Here is a 24,370-nt window from a genome sequence, read left to right as displayed (position 1 = left end):
GCAAGTTTCCTGATGGGAGGGACTGGTGGTGGGTAGAGCTGGGTGTTGCTCTGGTGTGCAGAGCTCAGTAAAATTTTAATCTGCTTGTCTGCTGATGGGTGGGGCTGGGTTCCCTCCCTGTTGGTTGTTTGGCCTGAGGCGACCCAGCACTGGAGCCTACCTGGCTCTTTGGTCAGGCTAATGGCGGACTCTGGGAGGGCTCACGCCAAGGAGTACTTCCCAGAACTTCTGCTGCCAGTGTCCTTGTCCTCACAGTGAGCCACAGCCACCCCCCGCCTCTGCAGGAGACCCTCCAACACTATCAGGTAGGTCTGGTTCAGTCTCTTATGGGGTCACTGCTCCTTCCCCTGGGTCCCAATGGGCACAGTACTTTGTGTGTGCCCTCCAAGAGTGGAGTCTCTCTTTCCCCCAGTCCTGTTGAAGTCCTGCAGTCAAATCCCACTAGCCTTCAACGTCTGATTCTGTAGGAATTCCTCCTCCCTTTGCCGTACCCCCAGGTTGGGAAGCCTGACGTGGGGCTCAGAACCTTTACTCTTGTGGATGGACTTGTGTGGTATAAGTGTTCTCCAGTTTGTGAGTCACCCACCTAGCAGTTTTGGGATTTGATTTTATTGTGATTGTGCCCCTCCTGCCGTCTCATTGTGGCTTCTCCTTTGTCTTTGGATGTGGGGTATCTTTTTTGGTGAGTTCCAGTGTCTTCCTGTCAATGATTGTTCAGCAGTTAGTTGTGATCCTGGTGCTCTCGGAAGAGGGAGCGGGCGCACATCCTTCTACTCTGCCATCTTGAACCCGTTTTCCAGTTTTTACAATTTTAAATCGTACCTTTTTTTAAAAAAAAGAATCTTTATAAATGCTGGTGATATTTTCTATAACCTAGGAAGAATATTCTTTGTTTCTTAGGTACAAACTGTTTTGAAGGCAATCCACCAGAAGGAAGGACAAGAATTAACTGCTTTGCTGAATGCTCCACATATTCAGGTAGAAAATGGAGAGAGCATCATATATGTGGTTTTCCAGCATCCAAAATCACTTTGAATCAGAGTCTCTTGGGCTAAAAGAGACCTCAAATATTAATGTAGCCTGTTTTGATTGCTTACAACTCCCACTACAGAATAATTATTGTTGGATTATATATTTTTGTAGTTAAAGTTAACCACATTATCTTTGAAACAACTTCTTATTCTTTACAAATCCCTCCCTTTTTTGGTCATATTTTTCCATAAATTTTAATTATCTATGATGTTGGACCCTTGAGGTAATTTTGTTTTTTATGAAGTTTAATAAGCATTTTAGACTTTCATAACTCATCCCAGAGTATTCCCTATTATACCTAACAAATCTTTAGTTATTATTAGCTGTAAAAGATACAGGGTTGCATCTGTACTTCATTTGGAAAGTTTGGAAAGAGATCTGAATATATAATTAATTACAGCACTTCTTTTAAAGGTTTAATGATCAGGATACTATCTATGTACATGATTAGTTTAAAATCTCTCTACAGAAATAAATCATGCTGTTACTTTAAATGCTATGGGTTTCCTTGAAACAGGCACTTTTACTGGCCCATGATAAGGTTGCTGAGCAGGAAATGCAGCTGGAGCCCATTACAGATGAGAGAGTTTATGAAAGCATTGGCCAATATGGAGGAGAAACTGTAAAAATAGTTCGTATAGAAAAGGCTCGAGATATTCCATTGGTAAGTGTCCCACATGTCTGATATATGATCCTTTCTACACAGGGGTCTTCTGTATGGCAGATAGTTGAAGACCCTTTACATTTCTGGTAGTTTTTCTCTTTGGAGGCTAATTTTTTGGAATTCTTTTATGTTCTTCCTCATAGTCCTTATTCATCTGAGAAAAAATTTGTTCATCTTTTCTCACCCATAATTTGATGAAAATAATAGCTTGTGAAGTAATTGTTGAACAAAGAAGGGACAAGTAATCTGCTTCATTAGTCTGCCAGCTTTTTATAAAAACATTGGAAGTCTGATCTTTTCATTCAATGTAATTACTTACATACTTCACATATACTTAGAAGTATGCATTGTTTAATGTTAATATTTTGTAGTTTTTATATGTAGAACGTTTTTCTGTTAGTCTGCTATCATTGACTTAATTTTCTTTATTTTCAGAGAAATGTTTTTGAATCCTGAGTTCTCAAATTGTCTTGCACAGTGGTACATGAAATAGGGACTGTATTTTATTAAAGGGCATTTTATGTAACTAGGTGTTTCCCCACCAGACAAAAAGAAATTGGGAACGTTATGACAAAATTTTAAAATAAAAGTTCAGGAGAAAAGTGTTACAAACTGTCTACTTTCAAGCTTTATTCTGTATTTCATATTTCCAGTTTTTGAGTGTATATATTTCAGTTGTACTTCCAATTTGTGTAATAAGTATTAATGTTTAATACATTTTAATGTGAATTGGATGCAGCTGTAATATTTAACATTTTGATAATTAACCAGATTAGTATCCATCTCTTAATGATATTTTGAATTTAAAAAGACTTAGTTACAAGTCATGTTCACTAATTATACCTAAATATAATATAACCATTTGAATAGCATCCAGCATATAGAGAACAAATTTGATTCTAGGCTTTCACATTGTTTTTGAGCAAGTGCATTTTTATGCTGTTGTATGCTTCAAAAGTCTGATTTTAGAATTTTAACGAATGGAATGCTTCTGAAGCAAAAAATGTGGGGGAAATGATCAGCTTTCAAACCTAATTGCCATGATTACTCTAGCTGTGTAAATAAATTTTTTCTCAAGATAACTGAAAGCTAGAATTGTTGAATAGAAAAATAAAAATTAAAAAATGAGGAAATGTTGAACAAAAAAATTGCATTTTTATTTAAATATTGGCTATTGAATTTTTTTAAGGGTGCTACAGTTCGTAATGAAATGGATTCTGTCATCATTAGTCGGATAGTAAAAGGAGGTGCTGCAGAAAAAAGTGGTCTCTTACATGAAGGGGATGAAGTTTTGGAGATCAATGGCATTGAAATTCGGGGGAAAGATGTCAATGAGGTTTTTGACTTGTTGGTAAGTTGCCCCAGGTAGAAGAATAATTGATAGACTCTCAAAAGCATCCTTTGTTATTGGACTTCAGAATAAAATATTTAAAGAGCATTTTAAAAATAACTGTTAAGATCTCTATACAATTTCTAGCATAATTTTCCCATGATATAATTGTTTCCACAATATTTATTAGTGGAATTTTATTCTTGTGGGGGGGGAGGTGCTACTGATTTTTTTTCTTTATTACTACCAGGTATATTTTATTCGCCTTTGAAATCACTAATAATAACTCATTCAAAAATATATGTATTAAATGCCTACTGTGTGCTAGCTGCTAGGGAAACAGTAACAAAACAAAGTTCACACCCTCATGATTTTTATGTTCATTTTGGTTTTTCATTACCTACAATTGATTGTTGTTTCCTTAACAATATTAGATAATAACAGTGGTATAGATCTACATTGTTCAGTATAATAACCATTAGCTACATGTGCTAGTTATTTCTATTTAAATTAAGTAAAACTTAAAATTCAGTTCCTCATTCTTACTAGCTGCATTTCAGATGCTCAAGAAGCAGTATGTTACTAATGGCTATCATCTGAAGGTGTAGATATAGGAATATGACATTCTGCAATTCCAGTCCACTGATCAGAATTCTGTCATCATAGAAAGTTCTGTTAGACAGTGTTGGTATAATCAGGAGGCCATTTAGAGCCAACTTTTGAGGGCAATTTATGATCACTTCTTATATACCCCATCAATCAGATTTATATTCTTATTTACTTAATATGAGTTGTTACATTAGAATCTCTCCTATCTGCTGACATCTACTGAAGAATCTAGAAAACATGCTCACATCCTTATTGTCACCCAGTCCCATTCATTGCTTTGATAGCACAAAGTGCCAGTGGTCATTGTTCTTAGCCCTTGTTTTACTGGCTGCTGTCTCTAGATTGAGTACTGCTCCCTGCTATCTCAGGACCAGAAGTGTGATTACTGTCTAGGCTGGAGGTAGCTGAGCAAGGCGGGCAGTGGTGTACAGTTGTCCCTTGGTATCCATGGGGGATTGGTTCCAGGGCCCCCATGGATACCAAAATCCATGGATGCTCAAGTCCCTTACATAAAGTGGCATAGTTTTTGCATATAAACTACGTACATCCCCCAGTATACTTTAAATAATCTCTAGATTATTTATAATACCTAATACAATGTAAATGCTAAGTAAATAGCTGTTTGCAGGTGGCAAAATCAAGTTTTGCATTTTGGAACTTTCTGGAATTTTTTTCCATCCACGGTTGGTTGAATTCACAGATATGGACCCCATGAATACGGAGGGCCGACTGTACTGGAAAATAATAGAGAACCTAGCAGTAAGACTCTATACAGTTATAAAATTGAATGACAGAGACAAAGCATCTGGGAAGTAAGAATATTTGTGTACTTGCATCGCTTTTCTAATCCTAGTAAAATTACTATTTTAAATTCTACTGTATTAAAATCGATGTATGTCAGAGTAGATAACCCAGAAGTGCTGCAGTATCTTCCAGTCCTTTACTGTGGAATCTTCCTAAACTTAAACTTAATGGAAGACAAAAACCCAAGACTTATGGGCTAAGTGGCTTTTCCCAGTGGACGAGAGGACCAAAATTGCAGAATGTCATATTCCTGGGTAGCTCTATAATGGAGTCCGTGAAAGGCATAATTTGTGCTTCCTGATAAAATGGGATTCATCTTTTCCAATTTTTTTTTTTAAGTCTCCTTGGGGTTCCAGAATAGTCCAGTTTAGGGACTATTGATCATAAGATCATGGAATGATTTTCATAAATACAGCTTTTTAAAATAATGTACTTTTTCTGTTACAGTCTGATATGCATGGTACTTTGACATTTGTTCTGATTCCCAGTCAACAGATCAAGCCTCCTCCTGCTAAGGAAACAGTAGTAAGTGATTTTTTTTAATGTTCATTATTTATTTTCTGATGGCTACTGTTTACTTTTTTTCTTAATTAACAAACTTGATTTTTTAAGAGTATTTTTAGGGGACTTCCCTGGTGGCACAGTGGTTAAGAATCTGCCTGCCAATGCAGGAGACACGGGTTCAATCCCTGGTCTGGGAAGATCCCACATGCCACGGAGCAATTAAGCCCGTGTGCCACAACTACTGAGCATGAACTCTAGAGCCCGCGAGCCACAACTACTGAGCCTTCGCACCACAACTACTAAAGCCCACACGCTCTAGGGCCCGCCTGCTGCAACTGCTGACCCCGTGTGCTGCAACTACTGAAGCCCACACGCCTAGAGCCCGTGCTTCGCAAGAAGAGAAGCCACTGCAATGAGAAGCCCGTGCACTACAACGAAGAGTAGCCCCCACTTGCCACAACTAGAGAAAGGCTGCGTGCAGCAACAAAGACCCAATGCAGCCAGAAAAAAAAAAATTTAAAAAAAGAGTAGTTTTAGGTTCATAGCAAAATTGAGCAGAAAGTACAGAGTTCCCACGTAATTCCCACTCTCACACATGCACAATCTCCCCTGCTATCAACATGCTACACCAGAGTGGTGTATCTGTTACATTGGTGAATTGATGGTTTCATTATTACCCGAAGTTCATAGTTTACTTTAGGATTCAATTTCGGTGTTGTACATCCTATGAGTTTTGACAAATGTATAATTACATATATCTACCATCGTAACGTACAGAATAGTTTCACTGCCCTAAAAATCCTCTATGCTCTGCTGATTCATCACTTCCTCCCCCCAACCCATGGCAACCACACTGTCTTGACTGCGATGGTTTACCTTTTCCAGAATGTCATATAGTTGGAATCTTACAGTATGTAGTCTTTTCAAATTGGCTTTTTTTCACTAGGGGTAAGCATTTAAGTCCTCCATGTCTTTTCATAGCTTGATAGCTCTTTTCTTCTTAGCACTGAATAATATTCCATTGTCTGGATATACAACAGTTTACCCACACACCTACTGAAGGACATTTTGGTTGCCTCCAAGTTTTGGTAGTTATGAACAAACACCCCTGTGGAGGTTTTTGTGTGGATATAAGTTTTCAGCTCATTAATACCAAGGAATTGAAAACCTCAAACAAAAACATGCACAGCGATGTTTATCATTTGAGCATCAGAAATGTCACTCTAAATATTTCTTGCACTCAAGTAAAAACAGGTAAATTCAGTAGATTTTATTTAAATAAATATGACATATTAATATTTCAAAGTTAGTGAACTCTGAAAAGTAAAAAAAATAGAAAATACTTCTTTTTCAGAATTTTTATGACTTATAATGTTCAACTTTGTCTTTTTCTGTCAGAATAGGTGGGTTTATTTAACTTAAATATGCTTAGTGTAGTGGGAAAAAGTGCTTTTTACAAAGTATGCACAACTCTTAATTTAGAATGTATATTGCTCTTTATGTTAAATACTCTAGCTATAGTAAAAAATTCATTACCATAAAGACTTCATTACCATATGATCCAGCAATTCCACTCCTAGGTATAGATCCTAAGAGAACTGAAGACATACCTCTTTTCAAAAACTTGTACGTGAATGTTCAAAACAGCATTTTTCATAGCAGCCAGAAGGCAGAAACAACTCAGATGTTTGCCAGCTGATGAATGGAAAACAAAATATGGTATATCCATAGAATGGGATATTATTTGGCAGTTAAAAGGAATAAAGTACTGATATATGCTACAACATGGATGAACCTTGAAAAAGTTATGCTAAGTGAAAGAAGCCATTCACAAAAGGCCGTGTATTGGGTTCATTTATATAAAATGTCCAGAATGGGTAAGTCCATAGAGACAGAAAGTAAATTAGTAGTTACTTAGGTGAAAGGGTGGGGATTTAAGAGGGAATAAGAGTGATTCCCAGTCAGTAGGGCTTTGATAAAAATGTTCTAAAATTGTTTGTGGTTGCACGACTCTAAACTTACTAAAAACCACCCAACTGTACACATGGGTGACTTGTATAACATATGAATTATATCTCAATAAAGCTGTTAAAAAGTCGTAGACTTCAGTGTGCTGGATTAACATGGTAGCCTGATGTATTGCATCTGTTACTATTCTTAATTTTTGTACAAGCATAACAATTTGAAAGGGAACACAGTTTAATTTTTTTCTTAATATTTCATCACAGTTATGCTTTATATTTTGGCTATTGTTCCATCTTTTCCCTTTATTGGAACATATGGAAGTCAATGTTGCATTTGCAACCTTCCTTCTGTTTAAAGTTCTTTGTAGGAAGAGAAATGAGGAAATAGTTTGTCTTTGGATTTCAACAGCCTTATTCTCAGTGCACTATTCTTTTCCACATATCTCTCCTATGAACAAGCCCTGAACTTCAAAAGTAGCTATGCAGTGTGAGGAGACACAACAGAAGAAGGTTGGAATATTTGCTTACTTATATGACTTTAACAAGAAAGGGAGAGAAAGGAAAAGAAAAGATGCTAGGCTTATCCCTTTTAGAATACAGCATTTGATGGGTAGAGGTGTTTTCAAAATAGAAATGGTGTGCAATATTTTTTTCCCCTTCATTTCCTCCTTTCATTGAGAAGAACTCTCAATTGCAACATCTCTTGTAAAGTTTTTATCAAACTTAAACAGGTTTGAAATGAACTACTATTATTAATGCTCACATTGAAGATTTCCGCAAGGAAAACAGTGATAGTATATCATAATTTTATTTGGCATATGCAGAATAATTTTATATGGGATTAGTGATTTTAAGAAATAACCATTTTTTAAAATTGAAGTATAGTTGATTTACAATGTTATGTTAGTTTCTGGTGTACAGCAAAGTGATTCAGATATCTATCCTTTTTCATATTGTTTTTCATTATGGTTTATTACAGGATATTGATTATCTTTCCCTGTGCTATTCAGTAAGACCTTGTTGTTTAACTATTTTATATATAGTAGTTTGTATCTGCTAATCCCAAACTCCTAATTTATCCCTCCCCCACCCCCTTTCTGTTTTGGTAACCGTAAGTTTGTTTTCTACCTCTGTGGGTCTGTTTCTGTTTTGTAAATAAGTTCATTTGTATCATATTTTAGATTTCACATATAAGTGATACCATATGGCACTTGTCTTTCTCTTTCTGACTTCACTTAGTATGATAATCTCTAGGTCCATCCATGTTGCTGCAAATGGCATTATTTCATTCTTTTTTATGGCTGAGTAGTATTCCATTGTATATATACCACATCTTCTTTATCCATTCATCTGTTGATGGACATTTAGGTTGCTTCCATGACCTGGCTATTGTAAATAGTGCTGCTATGAACACTGGGGTGCATATATCTTTTTTCATATTAGAGTTTAATTAGAACCAATTTATTAAGCATAATTATGGTACAGGTCAGGATCTAGTAAGAGCAACAAAAGGTTATCTTTCTGATGTATGTTTTGTGATGTTAGAAAGAAACATGCATTTAAGATAACAAAATAGGTGTTATCTGAAACTCCATCATAATCACTTGCTGAATTATAACATTACAAATGGCAAGACTAAGCTGTGTCAGGAGAAGTACTCCCTTATTTGGTAAGTTTCTTTTGTATCACACATAGCGGCCAGGGGTTGATCCATTGATTGCAGTGGACAAAAGTCTTGACACCTTTGTAGTTTAGCTTCCTAGGTTACTGGCACATTTGTCCGAGGAAACATATGCATTGTTTAAACTGCAGTTACCTTCTTCCCGCATTGACTAAAAGAAAAGTTGGAGTTCCCAGAGAAGTGTGTAAAACTTTAGATTATTTCACAATATAATTGAAATAATATTGAAGGGAGGAAATAGAATATTTGAGCCGAAGGCACTTTTTTCGTCTAGTCTAATGCCCAAATATAAACAGGAGTAAATTGAAATGTAGGGGATCACACTAGTTATTAGTGATGGAATATGCACTAGAAGATTCAGAGATTATTGGTTGTCCAGTAAGTGTTAGCTGTTATTATGATTACTTACTTTGTGCCAGGCACAATACTAATTGTTTTACATGTGTTATCTCATTTAATCCTTATAGTATCCCTTTTAAGTATAGCTATCTTTATTATTCCCATTTAACAAGCATTGCAACTAGAATTAGAAAGGTCAAGTTAATTGCCCAAGCCCACTATTGGTGAGTGACTGAGCCAGGACTAGAATCCATGCCTATTCCAGAACTTTTGCTCTTAACTGCTGTGTAATATAACAGGTACTGTCCCACAAAGCTACTAAATGTTAGAAGGTCTCTGTATTACTGTTTATTATCAGTCCAAAGAAAATAATTACAATACCATGATAGAAAATTGTAACTATGGGTGAATTAACCTGTTAGTAGCTATATGATATGATAGTGAGTCTGGATTATGAGTACAATAAAAGCATATTATGAGACTTTAGTATTTGAAATTGAGGTAGGATCTCTTCTGTCTGTAGGAGACTTGATAACTCTAATAATGCTGGGAGCATGACTGAAGTCTCTTGATTTTGGGGGTCTGGGCTGGGAGTATGGGAGAAAGATGTAGTTTTAGGGGAATTTAAAGACTTAGGAGGATACTAAAATCACAGTTCAGGGATACAAACCATAGAATTAACCACTAGGCCAGTGGTATTAATAATTGAAATATTATGGGCCCCAAATAATTTTTTTCCTCACAATGAATATCTACTTGATCCCTTTTGTGTACTAGGGCACTGTGCTAATAAGTGCTAGCTTTATAATAATGAACATGACATTAATTATAGTTTGCAGTAAGTGATAAGATGGAAATCAATAGAATATGAACACTGAGAATAAAAGGAGGTGGATTGATTATATAAGGTTGGCAGGAAAGGCCTCCTGGAGGAGGCAACATGAAGCTGAGACCTGTAGAATGAGATGAAGCCAGGCCTGTTAATTACCAGAAGGGCTTTCAGGTATAATTTCTAAAGAACTTTGTGTTTGGAAAGCCTGTAGGAATGGAGCAAAGTAGGGGAGTAGAAAGGTGGGGAGGGAATTCTAAGAGATGAGGCTTGAGAGGTAGATAGGGCCAGGTCAAGTAAGTCTTCTTGGCCATGGCAGGGAGTTTGCATTTCAAATACAGTAACATGGTCTGATTTGTATTTAAAAACAAAACACATCTGGCTGCTGGGTGGAAATTGGATTAGTAGAGCCAATAATGGAAGCAAGGAGATTTAGGAAACTGTTGCTAAAGCCATTATAAAGTATGATGTTGACTTTTAAATTTCGATGATAGCAGTGGCAGTGGAGAATATGAATCAGGCTATGTTCTGAAGTAGAAATGGCAGGACCTTGTAATGAATGTGGAGAGTAAAGGATAGGGAAGAAGCAAGGATGCTCGAACAACTGGGTGGATAGTGGTGGTGCTTACTAACAGGAAATGTGGAGGAAAAACTGGTTTGGGGAGAAAAATCCAAAGGTTTATTTTATAGATTTGAGATACCTGAGAGGCATTCAGGTAGAGATATCGAATGCATAGAATAGAATATATCATTTTGGAATTCTAAGGAGAGATCTGGGCCATAGTTGTATTTATTGTGGGGAAATCAGGTCAGGGGAGCAGTCTGTTTATATGTACTTTATTTGTTTGCAAAAAATTCTACAGATTTTAGACAATGATAAGTTAAGGATTGTTCATAGCCTATGAAGATAACTGGGTTGAAAGGAAAGGTTGAGAACCACTGCCATCCAGTATACTTACTTTTCTCTTAGAGGTATAAAATGTATAATATAATTTTCGTCTTAATTTTTTCTCATTTGGAAGAAGATCTGGAATTTTATAATGCAATAAAATTTTTATAAATATTTTATCAGAAGATGAAAAAATATTGAAAATTTCAGTGTACAGTATATTAGATGGACATTCCCTTTCAGGTTAGGGCAGTTGCTCTATTAAGTTTGCTGTTACCCTAAGGCTCGTATTTTTGTCTGCCTACTACTACTAACCATTAACTGGATGCCCCACAGATATCCCAAATTTCTCCTGTTAAAAATGGAAGAGAACAAATAATAAAGATATTCCTTCTTGAATGGGCATCGGAGAGGAGGAATCTCAGGATGAGGAGAAGGAATTTGAAAACTGTTGCTTGACACTGCAAAGGCTTTTCTTGATGCTGCCCTTAGTTTTATAATCTGCCTTACGGTAAAGTTTAGGCCAAAGACAAAATAAGACACACTTTCACTATTTTCTCTTCCATAAGTAATTTTAAAAGTTAGAGATAAATCTAGTATAATAAGAAATACAGAAATAAAAATTACAAGGAAAAGTTATTTTTGAGCATTGAATCCCTTAGGAAAGATGTAAATAAATTAATGAATTATTATTCCTTTACCGTGTTCCCATCATTAGGACTTCAAATGTGAATAGCTTACATGTGCTTAAAAAAAGGGGCGAGGAGAAAAATGTTGGACTGGAAGATAATTGTGTCTAAACAGCCCTGTAATTTAAAATTTAAACAGATGATTTTGTTTGGATTAGAAATCAAACATTGTTTTGGTCAGATACATCATACTGATACTACAGCATTGTTAAACCCTGGAGCTTTCCTATAGGGGTCGGCATCTCTCCTTCATTTAAAAAGGACTCTGTTTTCTTTTGTATGGGAAAGGAAATAAATTAGCCACTAACAGAGCTGAAGAGGAAAGATTGCTGGAGATAACTTCTAGAGCTGATAAGAATTGCAGTGGAATACAGGCATACTTCAGAGATACTGCAGGTTCTGTTCCACACCACTGCAATAAAGTGAGTCACACTGGGCAAGGAAATAAATTAGCCACTAACAGAGCTGAAGAGGAAAGATTGCTAGAGATAACTTCTAGAGCTGATCAAAATTGCAGTGGAATACAGGCATACTTCAGAGATATTGCAGGTTCTGTTCCAGACCACTGCAGTAAAGTGAGTCACACTGTATCTGCAAAATGCAGTAAAGTGAAACACAATAAAACAAGGTATGCCTATATATAGATAGAAGTCACATAGTACATGTCAAGTCAATACTCAGACTTTTACTGAGTCAAATGGTTAATTTCCCTGATATGAAATAAACTTTGCTCTCAATTTTACTCCTCTTCCCAGCCTGCACAAAGAGGGGCCTCATTCCAAACCAACTAAATCTGAATAGTCAAGAGGTAAAACCTAAGCAGAGTAGGGAGAAAAGCACCTCTGGGTGATTTTGTTTGGCCTCTGGCAAAGGTCATAGACTTAGGTACAGCGTCCTCACTGGTCTATTTAGTTTCCCTCAGGGTAGTAGTTCCCTGAGATTTTAGGGTACATCTTAAACAGCATGTATGTGACAATTATCCAAGGAACCTAATTAAAATACAGAGTCTGAAAGTTTGAGACGTGGTTAAGAAGTCAGTTTTTTAATAAACATCCTAGCAGGTGTTCTGAGCAAAACAGTTTGAAAACAACATGTTGGGTATTGATTTCAGAAAGTGATTTGATAAAATCATCAATCAGGCTGACAAGTAGTCTGATTTCATGGATCTTTGAAAAGCCTGATAATAAAATGATCTCTCCACCACCATAAATGATGCCTATAATTTCATGTTCAGATTGCCAAGATTGTTTGACTAAAAAGCAACAATTTAAACAGATGTAGAAGCATTATTGATTAACAGGGATGGTACTCAAGCAGAGATTTTTTTTTTTTTAATCATCCTATAGATTCGAGACTTCTCATGCCAGGATTACAAAATTGTATGTATAGTCTTTTTACCCAGTCTCTCAACTGTTTTGACTCACTACTACCCTGTATAACTCTCTAAAATTCATTTTTGGTTTTAACTGACAAAATTTTCAAGATTTTATTAAAAAGTCTGTTTTTCATATCAAGAATAAGGCTGTTTAGGGCACATTCCAGTTGGAATGCAGCAGAACACTGTTAAATTGAGTGAGGTATCTTAAACATACTTAATCCAAGAGTGTGTACTATGTGATTCCATTTATATGAAGTAAAATACAGGGAAACTAATCTATGCTAGAAATCAGGGTGATGTTTACCCTTGGAGGACAAAACTAATCTATGCTAGAAATCAGGATGATGTTTATCCTTGGAGGACATAGCATGGCTAGTGACTGAAAGGAACATGAGGCGGAGCTTCTGAGGTGCTGGTGATATTCTGGTTCTTGATTTGGGTGCTGGTTACACAGGTTTGTTTTGTTTATGAAAATTAATTGAGCTATACATTTAGGATTTTGTGTACTATTTGAACTTAACGTAGTACATCAATGAAAAGCTACCCCCCAAAAAGCAGACTAGCATTTAAGTTCTATATTTTTAACTGAATCACTTGCTTTACTTCAGTGTTGCTCTTTGTATATTGAGACTTAGATTTCCTCGTTTCCTATTTATAGCAGTAAAATATTTTTCTGAAATTAAAAAATACAGTATTCTTTATCTAAAGATACCTTCAAACAAAATTTCTGAAAGAGACTGTTGCTTTCATGAGGATTCTTGGTTATTATAATGGAGGGATATGTATTATATATATATCACTTAAAATGTATTTTATCAAATTTCATATAGTCTCATTATTGATTGAGAATAGTCAATTTTTTAAGTGTTTCAGGAGCTGAAAAAAGATAGTGTTTTCTCATAAAATAGTTTTTGAAGCAGACCAGTATTTATGATTGGTGGCCTCAATTATGGTTAGGGTAAAAGGCTTAAGGAAAGTCAAATAACAATTGGATAGAAAAGGACTCAGAATTATAAAATTCTTAGGCTGTCAATCAAGTACCTGGCTCACTGAACCCAAACCTAAAATATAACCTATGTGGGGCAGAAAAACTCATTGAAAATAGGTGTAGGATTTTGTTAGATGAAAATGGGCTTTTTACAGATTTTGGAAATGCCACATGCCATTTGACCAGCTTGGATAAAAAGTACAGATAGAGGGGTTAAAGAGAATATTAATTCCTTTATACCTCCTAAGAAGTAAGAATACTTTGTTTATCTTATAGAAGTATATTGAAGAAAACAGCATCGGAAATAACAGCTTTCAGTAAGGTTCATGTGAATTCTTACCTTTAGTGCTAAGAGCGTAACAGTTTTTGGATATGCAAAAACACAATTAACAAAAATTTTAACTTGTACCACTAGTAATAAAGCCTATGTATAGAACACAATAGGAATGATTATAAACTTGATTTAGATAATTTTAGCAGTTTAGGGTGTCATTATTTATGAACCTGAACATATCCCTTTAGAAGAAACTCTGAAAGAGATTAAGGCACAGTCGCACTGACAGTGTGGTCAAGAAGGGATGATGGCTCCAGGGAAACTGACACTCACCTGCTTAGATGACAGATGTGGTGAGGTTTACAGTCTACCTTTCCTGGTAGTAGTGGTTTAGAAATTACATACCTTACTGCAGAGTCATTGTTTTCACAGGTCAGGAATGGAAGGGGAGGGAGTCTGTATTACATTCCTTCTGCTTCTATCAAACCTTTGAGGCCCCTTAGCACCTCAGCTTGTTAGCAGCTAACAGTGCAGTGTTTTGCATACTCCTGTACATGTTTGCAATCAACAGGACTGTCTTAACTGAAGAAAACAGATGAGTCTGGGAAAATTCTGCTCCCAAAATGCAGTTACTAAGCTAACCTCCCTTCTTTCAATTCATAATATCTTTGCACTAATGAAAAATGTAACATTTTAATTATATTTATGCTGAATATTGTGTGTTGCCATTTCATTATTGTTGTTTTTACTTTTACCCTTTTTATCTTTTAGATCCATGTAAAGGCTCATTTTGACTATGACCCCTCAGATGACCCTTATGTTCCATGTCGAGAGTTAGGTCTGTCTTTTCAAAAAGGGGATATACTTCATGTAATCAGTCAAGAAGATCCAAACTGGTGGCAAGCCTACAGGGAAGGGGATGAAGATAATCAGCCTCTAGCTGGCCTTGTTCCAGGTAAGAGACAGTATAGTAGAAAGTACAAAGTTTAAAAAAACATTTAAAATACAAATCTTCAAAGAGGAAAACTCACTTTTTCATGCCTTTTAAAAAATGATGTAATTACTTTTTCACGTCATTGATTTTTATGTTGTGTCTGTAACATAAGTATCTTGAATATAAATTAACCATTTTGTTGGGCTTTAGAATGGAATTATGATATAATCTCGTCAGCCAATCCCATGTTGTGCTACATTCACTGTTGGTACATTGAGACTACCCTGTTTTCAAGGCAACAAAACTTGTATTGAACAACAAAAGCATCAAGGCAACAAAACTTATACTGTTAAGAAGAGATTATCATCAACTGGGGCATCAAACTTGATATCTAAATAGGAATTTGTTAAGATGCATCACTTTATAAGGAATCAGGAGAGTAAGACTACTGAATTTATCTCTCCTAAGATATCTTAGGGTGGAAATAGGATGCCCCCAACTTTTCATTGAAGAAAACTCTAATTTAGACTATACTAAAATAAAACTTTAGCTCACATTGGACATTAAGATTATTAAGGGAACATATTTCTTCTAAAGAGTGAAGATGATGCTTAATGGAATGAAGTGTATAGATGTAATTTTTCCTACAGATTGTTCCTGCAGTTCCCAGGATGTGGGTATGGTGGAATGAGGGAAACAGAACCAAGGAAAGTATAATAAGATATTAGTGAAGGCAAAGGAATACTTACAGTATGATGAAATGGGAATAAAGTGATAATTCATCAGCTTATTCACTCAAAAAATACTGTTATATCAGCACTGTATAAGGCACTGAGATAAGCTTCTCTTTCATATTTGACTTTAAAGCATATCTGTTAATACTTTAATTATACATTAAAACAATATGTATTTTTGTGTGTGTGTGTGCCCTACTTTATAATACTTACATGGAATTGTCTATTACAGTACTTTGTACCGTATATTCTCAGTTTGTAAACTTCTAGGCCACTGACTACATCTTACTTATTCTTTTAAATTTCGGCAGTATCTGCTAAATTAATAAATAGGTGGTTTTTTTTTGTTTTTTTTTTAATTTATTTATTTATGGCTGTGTTGGGTCTTCGTTTCTGTGCGAGGGCTTTCTCTAGTTGTGGCAAGCAGGGGCCACTCTTCATCGCGGTGCACGGGCCTCTCACTGTCGCAGCCTCTGTTGCTGCGGAGCACAGGCTCCAGACGCGCAGGCTCAGTAGTTGTGGCTCACGGGCCCTGTTGCTCTGCGGCATGTGGGATCTTCCCAGACCAGGACTCGAACCCGTGTCCCCTGCATTGGCAGGCAGATTCTCAACCACTGTGCCACCAGGGAAGCCCAATAGGTGGTTTTTAAAAATAGTTCTTCCAGAACTGGTGCTTCTGAATTAGACCTTCTAAGGCTCTTTTTTTTTTAAAAAAACTTCCAAACTTTGTCTTTTGCCTATAACATTTTTTAGGGATTATACCTCCTATTAAACCTTAAGATTTTAAGCATAACAGATTTGGCTATAGAATTTGGCTTACAATGAATGTGACTACAAGTAATACATTATGTGTATAATAAAGTTACAGCCACAAATCATCTGCTTTAAAACCCCAAAGCTGGAGATTCTGTGTATACTGGCTCATATATCAAGGAAGGAGGAATGGGCTTCTTATATTAAGTTCAGAGGATGATACTATACCCTTGATTCTTCACAGTAACAGTTACAGGAGCATTCCTCTAGAATCCTGGGGTAGTGAGCAGCCATCATGGTTCATAGTGCTTGTGCCAGATATCAATTTGATATCTTTCACCATGTCAGCTTTAGCCCATAAATACTTAGAACTAATATCTATTGACTGATTGATTACATTGAGTTTCTGAAAATATATAGATAAATCAAGGAAATTTTAATGATATCATTTGTAAGTCTTTTTATAGGACAAATAAATAGACCCACATTAGTTTGAGTTTGACAGTTTTCTGTCAGAAGGATTTCTAAGAGGTTATAATGTCCATCTCCCACTAATGTCTGCTTCTATTTCAAAAACAGTCTACATATGTGTGTACTATAAAAATGTGCCATAGCAGTACATTACTGTAATGTTTTAAAACATTTTAATATGTAAATTATTTAAATTATTTTGTTCTTTTTTTCTAAATCTGTTGAAGTCAAATACTTTTTTAAAAAATTTAATGCTCTTAAAAATTTCCCTATAGTCATAGCTACTTGTTTTATCTAGAAACACAATCTATACAGCCTCTGGAGATAACTTGATTTCTTTTAATGCTTTTTATATATATCAAACTCAATACTGTTTTTGCTTGTGCTCTTATAAAATGCACTAAGTTCAACAGATTATCCCGACATAGATGGAATTTGCTTATTGATTTTTAAGAATCTCTGGCCTGAAATGGAAAGAATTAAATATAAAAATTAAATATAAAAGTAGAACTCTAATTCAGAATTTTCTAACTAAAACCACTTTTATCCTTCAGAAAAAAAAATACATTTGATTCTAAGGTAGATGTCTGAAAAGAACATGAAAATCAGAAACCTTGAAAGCCTCCTATATTAAAATCTTAATCCGGAGAGGAAAAACATAATAGGTTTTTCATTTATTTGTATCATGGGTAGCTTAAGGTAAAAATGAAAAATCTTTAAAGCTTATACATACATACAAAGAAAAAGAGGGATTGCAAATGATAAATGCAAGGGAATATGTTGAATGGTGTCTTGGAATCAAAAACTGGTGAATGTTTACATATTATTTTGGAAAGTTAACTCCTAGAATTAATTTGCTTGATTTGCAATAATTCAAATGATCAGAACCATTGTAACATCCAGCACAGTGCTTTCCACATAGTAGATGCTAAATGAAAACTTTGTAAAAATTGAGCTATTAAATTTTCTAGCACTGGTTTGTTATTTATCTTTTTTAATAGATGATATATAGTCCAGTAATACATGTTCTAGGATTGATTGAGAGCAAGGTTGAGACTTAATACTTTAACTGTTTGGAGCTTATAATCATAGTTGACATACTCTCATGTGGTGGCAGGAGGATTTAGAAGGGAATATAAATGAAGAGTTACTTCTGGTGTTGTCCCTTGATTTAAAAAAAAATACTTCTATCCTTTTGACTTAACTATTTTACTCTTTTTCCTTTCTGCTTATTAGGGAAAAGCTTTCAGCAGCAAAGGGAAGCCATGAAGCAAACCATAGAAGAAGATAAGGAGCCAGAAAAATCAGGTTGGACACTTATATTTGACATTGAGGTTTCTTGGGTCTTCCTCTGGAATCAGGTTTAGATTTACGTATCAGAACTGTCAAGAAAGATGTATTCATGGCAAGAGTGATGTGAGAAGCAAAACTGATTACCTTAGGACTGTAAAGGAAGGAGAGGATTTAAGTATTAAAGATTATCTGTCTCTGATGTGAGATTAATGGAAAATTATAACTACTTCTCTGAAAAATAGTTCTTCTATGAACAATGTAACACGTGTCTATAAATTTAAATTTAAAACTATTTGAGTTCTTCTATTTGAAATATGTAGCTTTATTCAAGGAAACAAATACCACATTTATACTTATGTTTTTGATTCTCAACAGGAAAACTATGGTGTGCAAAGAAGAATAAAAAGAAGAGGAAAAAGGTTTTATATAATGCCAATAAAAATGATGGTAAGTTCCACTCTCAGATATAGTTGTATTTATATCCGAAAGAGGTCCATATCTAACACTTGAAAGAAATTAAATTGATATTTTCTAGGAATTTTATTTCTGGTCCTGGCCTCTTAATGTAACATGTGTGCTTAATAAAGCCATTTAGCAGAAATTATTTTCTTTTGGAATCCTATGAGGAATGCACAGTTTTAAATTCTGAGAAAAACTGGTATAAAAATTATAGTACAATTTAGCATGTACAGTGTTATATTGATAGTTTCCTCATAAATTTTTTCCTACTTAAACTCTTTATTTGCAAAATTAATACATGTTTCTAACAAATTCTAACAATATAGCTGTATTTTAAGTAAAAAATGAACATTTTGTCTACAGTAACTCATGTCACCAAGGCAACCCATTCCATAGAGCCTGCTTACTGAGTCAGGCACACAGGAGAGTTTTTTGTTCTATTTTAATTTATTGTTAAGATTAAAAAATTTTTAAGTTGTAGCTTCTCTTAAAATCAAAAGCTCTAGTAACACTGGGCTCATATTCCCACATGACACTGGTCTGCTGGACCTGAATGATGGCTTTTGCCTTTATACTGGGCACCTACTTAGTTCAGCAGTCTCCCCCACATCCAATTTTTTATAAACCCAGCCTGATTTAGTGCTTTCATTACCTTCTTGGTTGGTCCTTATGGGCTTTAGAATTTGCTACCCCTTCTTTTAATTCACATTAGAAACAAGCCAAATAATAAAGCAAAGGAAGTCTTTAACTTCTTACACAATTTATAAGGCTTATTTTTATTCTCTCAATACCTTGAAAATTTCTTAAGTGGCATAAATTAAACTAGTGAAAATAAAATGTTATAGATTATTGGAAAATTTGATACAAAACTAAACCTGAGATTCCATCTACTATAATAAAATTTTTTTTCCCAAAATAAACATTCTTAATGCTAATTGATAGATTATGTAGCTAAGAAGATTTATTGGAATTTTAATCTTTTCCTCTATACTTGGGTAAGTGATTAATATCTGTTTCTTTATCTTTTGAAATACACTAAAATTAACTGGTTCAGCTCTAATAGCTGTTATAATATATCTACGTCTGTGAGTCAAAATGCTTCCACAGTCTGATTGTACATGTTAGAAGAAGGAACTTAGATTTTTCAGAGGGAAAAGCGTTTTGAGAAGGGAAGGAATTACATTTCTGTTCATAGTGCTGTTATCATAATTAACATTTTTATTAATAACTATCATTTATAATAACTTCTATTCCAGGGGCAGTAACCTTCATCCATTTAGTTCTCAAAATAAATTCCTTGAGATTACAGATTAATGAATTCAAGTTCAGATATGAAAGTGGCCTGCTTAAGTTCTTACAGCTAATACATGGTTGAGTTGGAGTTTAAACAACGAGAGTTTGAGTTCCTGCTCTGTGCTCTGTGCTAAGCACTGACAAGATTAAGATGGTCCCCTGCCCCCATGGAACTTATAGCTGACCGTCTGACTACACATCACCCAGTTAGGTGAAGTAATATGATTGAGAAGATAGCAGGTCGCTAGTTGTCTGCCTTTGTTCTTACCACTTGATAGCTCTGATTTCATCTGGATTATGGGCTTTAGGAATGTTACCCCACCTGTTATAATTTATACCTCTTCTTGAATCATGATCTCAGGTTAGTATTAGTATTCCAGAATAAAGTAAACATAAGTGTAGAAAGTTGGATAGCATAGATATGCTGTGTTTTCAAGTTATATAATCACAGAAAAGTATTCCAGCTTTCTCTGATAACACTAGTTGCAGCACTATTTGTAAATGTTTGTCTATGCCAGGTATTGTTTTCAGCATATACATTGTCTTCTCCTTAAACCAACCCTCTAATTAAAGTATTAGTATCCCCATTTTACAAAAATGACAGATATTATTCTCATTAGTTTATCCCTTGGTGCCTCACCCTCTGTCAAAGTATTGGCTGCAAACTAGCTATTTTATATGAATCAGTATAGTTATATTGTATTAAACATTCAAACACAGTATGAAACGAGAAGCAATAAACATTTCTAGAAGGATTAATATATTATTTGATTTATTTTCATAATCCTGGCAAGGATATAATGACATGGGAAAATACTCATGATATAATGCTACCTGGTTATTACTATCTTGATCCCAAAAGTTAAGCATTTTTAATGATAATAACTTGTGCTTTTTTTCAATTTTTTGAAAGATCTATGAGTATATCTTTATTACATGGCAATAATTCCGTCTGAAGGGCTTAACTTTTTCTTTTTCAAAGATTATGACAATGAAGAGATCTTAACTTATGAGGAAATGTCACTTTATCATCAGCCAGCAAATAGGAAAAGACCTATCATTTTGATTGGTCCACAGAACTGTGGCCAGAATGAATTGCGTCAGAGGCTCATGAACAAAGAGAAAGACCGCTTTGCATCTGCAGTTCCTCGTAAGTTTGGATGCATTCCCATTTTCCTGTGCTTTTCAGCTTACCACCTTAGAACCTAACTGTGTAGGGAAGTTTTTCACCCATTTCATCAAAAGAGTGTTGTCCAAGAAAGAGGAACTTTGTTTTAACCAAATCTTTTGAGAGTTTGCTATTAAAGATAGTCACTCTTGATAAATATACATTTTTCCTAAGAGTATGGTACTAATTACTTTCTAAATGAATTTCAATTTGGGCATCTTACAATGCCCTGCTCAGTATGGAATCAGCTCCTGGTTTTTTTAACTGATGCAGAAGATAGAAATTTAGACCTAATTTAGACCTAATTTCTGAATACAGAAGTTCTGTTTAAAGATTGTATAGTACCTAATCTTATGGAAAAACTGAGTGATAGTATTTTATTTTACTTTTAAAATTTATTTATATTTATTTTTGGCTGCGTTGGGTCTTCGTTGCTGCGCGTGGGCTTCTCATTGCGGTGGCTTCTCTTGTTGCAGAACACGGTCTCTAGGCACATGGGCTTCAGTAGTTGTGGCTTGCGGGCTCTAGAGTGCAGGCTCAGTAGGTTGTGGCTCATGGGCTTTGTTGCTCCACGGCACGTGGGATCTTCCCAGACCAGGGCTCAAATCCGTGTCCCCTGCATTGGCAAGCAGATTCTTAACCACTGCGCCACCAGGGAAATCCCCAGAGTGATAGTATTTTAAATGAAATGCAAGATGAAGTAATTTGGAGTGTAAGCATAAAACATATTAAATGTAACGGTTATTAAGATACTAAAAACACAGTTTTGTGCATTTCTCAATCTAGAAATAAAACCAGTCAATGTTAAATTAAACACATGGGGGTCTAACATTTCCTTAATTCATTATTTTTTAGTTTGTATTACAAAATAAACATTTTTTCTGACTAGCAGAATTATCCCTCATCCTTACTCTGATCCACGTCCATGATTTTTACCTGATTTTGTTTGCCTAGATACAACTCGGAGTCGGCGAGACCATGAAGTAGCCGGTAGAGATTACCACTTTGTTTCACGGCAGGCATTTGAGGCAGACGTAGCAGCTGGAAAGTTCATTGAGCATGGTGAATTTGAGAAAAATTTGTATGGAACCAGCATAGATTCTGTACGACAAGTGATCAACTCGGGCAAAATATGTCTTTTAAGTCTTCGTACACAGGTAAAAAAACTGTTTTGGTTTAGGGTGTTGAACTTGAGGACATTTTTCACAGAGTAATTTTTAGTGGAAACTGTATTTTGGTCCAAGAACCACAGGACCTAATTAAGTTCTCATACAGTTTTTTCACACTGATTCCCTACGAATTTAAGTTGCTAAATCTCTTTCAGTTTCCTCTGAGGGGAAAATACATATATTCCATACTTACATATATGTACATGTACATGTTTTCTGAAACTTAAAATACAGTAACTGTAGTGCTGGTATAGTACTTTAGTATTTTAAAGGTTATAAAAGAATTTCCCTTTCCTGATTCTTATATGAGAAAAATTAGAATAATTAGAGGTCATTTTTACGGTTTTAAATGACATAGTTCAAGTATTAGCAAATATCATAATGAGTGCTGGGTTGTATCTAACGAAATGTCCACTGTTCTATTATCTGTCATACAAAAGAAAACCTTCAAAAATTACTAACAATTGCTTTTTAGATTTCCATTAAAAATAAAATAATTTTAGATATTTGGGATTTTTAAATTGTGTTTGTTGTGAATTTTTTTTTTTCTTTTTCTACATTGTACAACTTTAGCATAAAACTTTCCTTAATGTGGTGGAACCTACTGTGTATGTCAACTCACAAGACATAGGCAGTGGTCATTAAAGAGATGTATATGAAAGAGAATTGAGGGACTTCCCTGGTGGCGCAGGGGTTAAGAATCCGCCTGCCAGTACAGGGGACACGGGTTCAAGCCCTGGTTTGGGAAGATCCCACATGCCGCGGAGCAACTAAGCCCGTGCACCACAACTACCGAGCCTGCGCTCTAGAGCCTGTGAACCACAACTGCTGAGCCCGTGTGCCACAACTACTGAAGCCCATGTGCCTAGAGCCCGTGCTCCGCAACAATAGAAGCCACCACAATGAGAAGCCCGCGCACCACAACGAAGAGTAGTCCCCTGCCGCTCGCCACAACTAGAGAAAGCCCGCACACAGCAACAAAGACCCAACGCAGCCAAAGATAAATAAATTTATTTAAAAAAAAAAAAAGAGAGAGAATTGACTCCAAAATGGCTTTCCTGAAATAGTAATTAGGTTTTCTTTATTTTTTAGTGAACAAAAGAGCTTATTAGTCTCTGCTGTTTCAATTATAAATATCAGACTTAAGAGAAGCATTGATGTTTTTACTAAATTCCTTCAGAATTCTTTATATTATTTTGGCTAACAGATTTACCAAAGAACTTAGAGTAGTTAAGCATATTGTCTTAATTACTGTTTTTAAGATAGAAAAGGACATGTCCCTATAATCCCCATTTTTGTAGAGTGCTTCAATTTAGGGATATACATTGATGCAAAGGCAAGGTGAAAACCACAGTCTCTTATTTCAGACAGTATGCTTTTTCTTCTTGAATGTGCTTTTCCAGAATTTTCTTTTGTATGTGTATGTGAAGTTTTTCTCTGATTCTTTTTGCATTTAGACCCTGGCACATGGTAAGGTGACTGCTCATTTGTAATTCCTTCAAAATGGATTTTTAATATGGTTATTTTCATCTGTGTGTGATCTTATTAGCAGGGTATTTTATCATCACATAGTTGTAATTCTTCATTAATTTTATTTCATTACATAAAGAGTAAGCCAATATTCTGTGTGTGTTATAGGTACACAATATATTCTTATATTGAATGGTTAAAATCTATCTTTTCTTTACAGTCATTGAAGACTCTCCGGAACTCAGACTTGAAACCATATATTATCTTCATTGCACCCCCTTCACAAGAAAGACTTCGGGCATTATTGGCCAAAGAGGGCAAGAATCCAAAGGTAAAGTTATTATACTGTCATACTATTCCATTGAAAGTAACATGAAACAGTCATGGCTTAATATGTCAAAGTGCTTAAAAACTACATCAGCTTAGGCTTTCAAACTGATTATTCTTTCTGCCATATCACTTTCCCCAAAACTGCCACAGTTGCCTTTGGTTGGACTTCAGCAGCTCTCCAAAGCAGGGGGCTTCTCTTGTTGTTCCGCATACATTCCCTATTATCACTCCAAATGTATGGTAGTAATACACACATTTTTATGTATTACTACCATAATATACATACAGTAATACATACATCTTTGGCATTTCTTAAAACTTC

At 35.2% G+C, this 24,370-nt stretch overlaps 1 protein-coding gene across 9 annotated transcripts in view; it reads left to right on the top strand.

The window, feature by feature from the left end:
• The window catches only part of PALS1 (protein associated with LIN7 1, MAGUK p55 family member), a 105,334-nt gene that overhangs the window by 66,131 nt on the left and 14,833 nt on the right, over nt 1–24,370 (top strand). For all 9 annotated transcript variants that reach the window (XR_014242970.1, XR_014242971.1, XM_082386551.1 and 6 more), the window contains 10 exons: nt 901–978; nt 1,550–1,696; nt 2,886–3,047; nt 4,887–4,964; nt 14,746–14,929; nt 18,103–18,174; nt 18,535–18,606; nt 20,894–21,061; nt 22,034–22,236; nt 23,939–24,049. Coding sequence is in view for 7 of the 9 variants with exons in the window: in XM_082386551.1 (XP_082242677.1) it covers nt 901–978; nt 1,550–1,696; nt 2,886–3,047; nt 4,887–4,964; nt 14,746–14,929; nt 18,103–18,174; nt 18,535–18,606; nt 20,894–21,061; nt 22,034–22,236; nt 23,939–24,049 (1,275 nt within the window). In the remaining 2 variants the exon portion in view is untranslated. The remainder of the gene's footprint in view (nt 1–900; nt 979–1,549; nt 1,697–2,885; nt 3,048–4,886; nt 4,965–14,745; nt 14,930–18,102; nt 18,175–18,534; nt 18,607–20,893; nt 21,062–22,033; nt 22,237–23,938; nt 24,050–24,370) is intronic.

This window comes from Balaenoptera borealis, assembly GCF_965194805.1.
Source record: "Balaenoptera borealis genome assembly, chromosome: 3".
Classification (NCBI taxonomy): Eukaryota; Metazoa; Chordata; class Mammalia; order Artiodactyla; family Balaenopteridae; genus Balaenoptera; species Balaenoptera borealis.
This window is presented reverse-complemented; position numbering and strand designations above follow the sequence as displayed.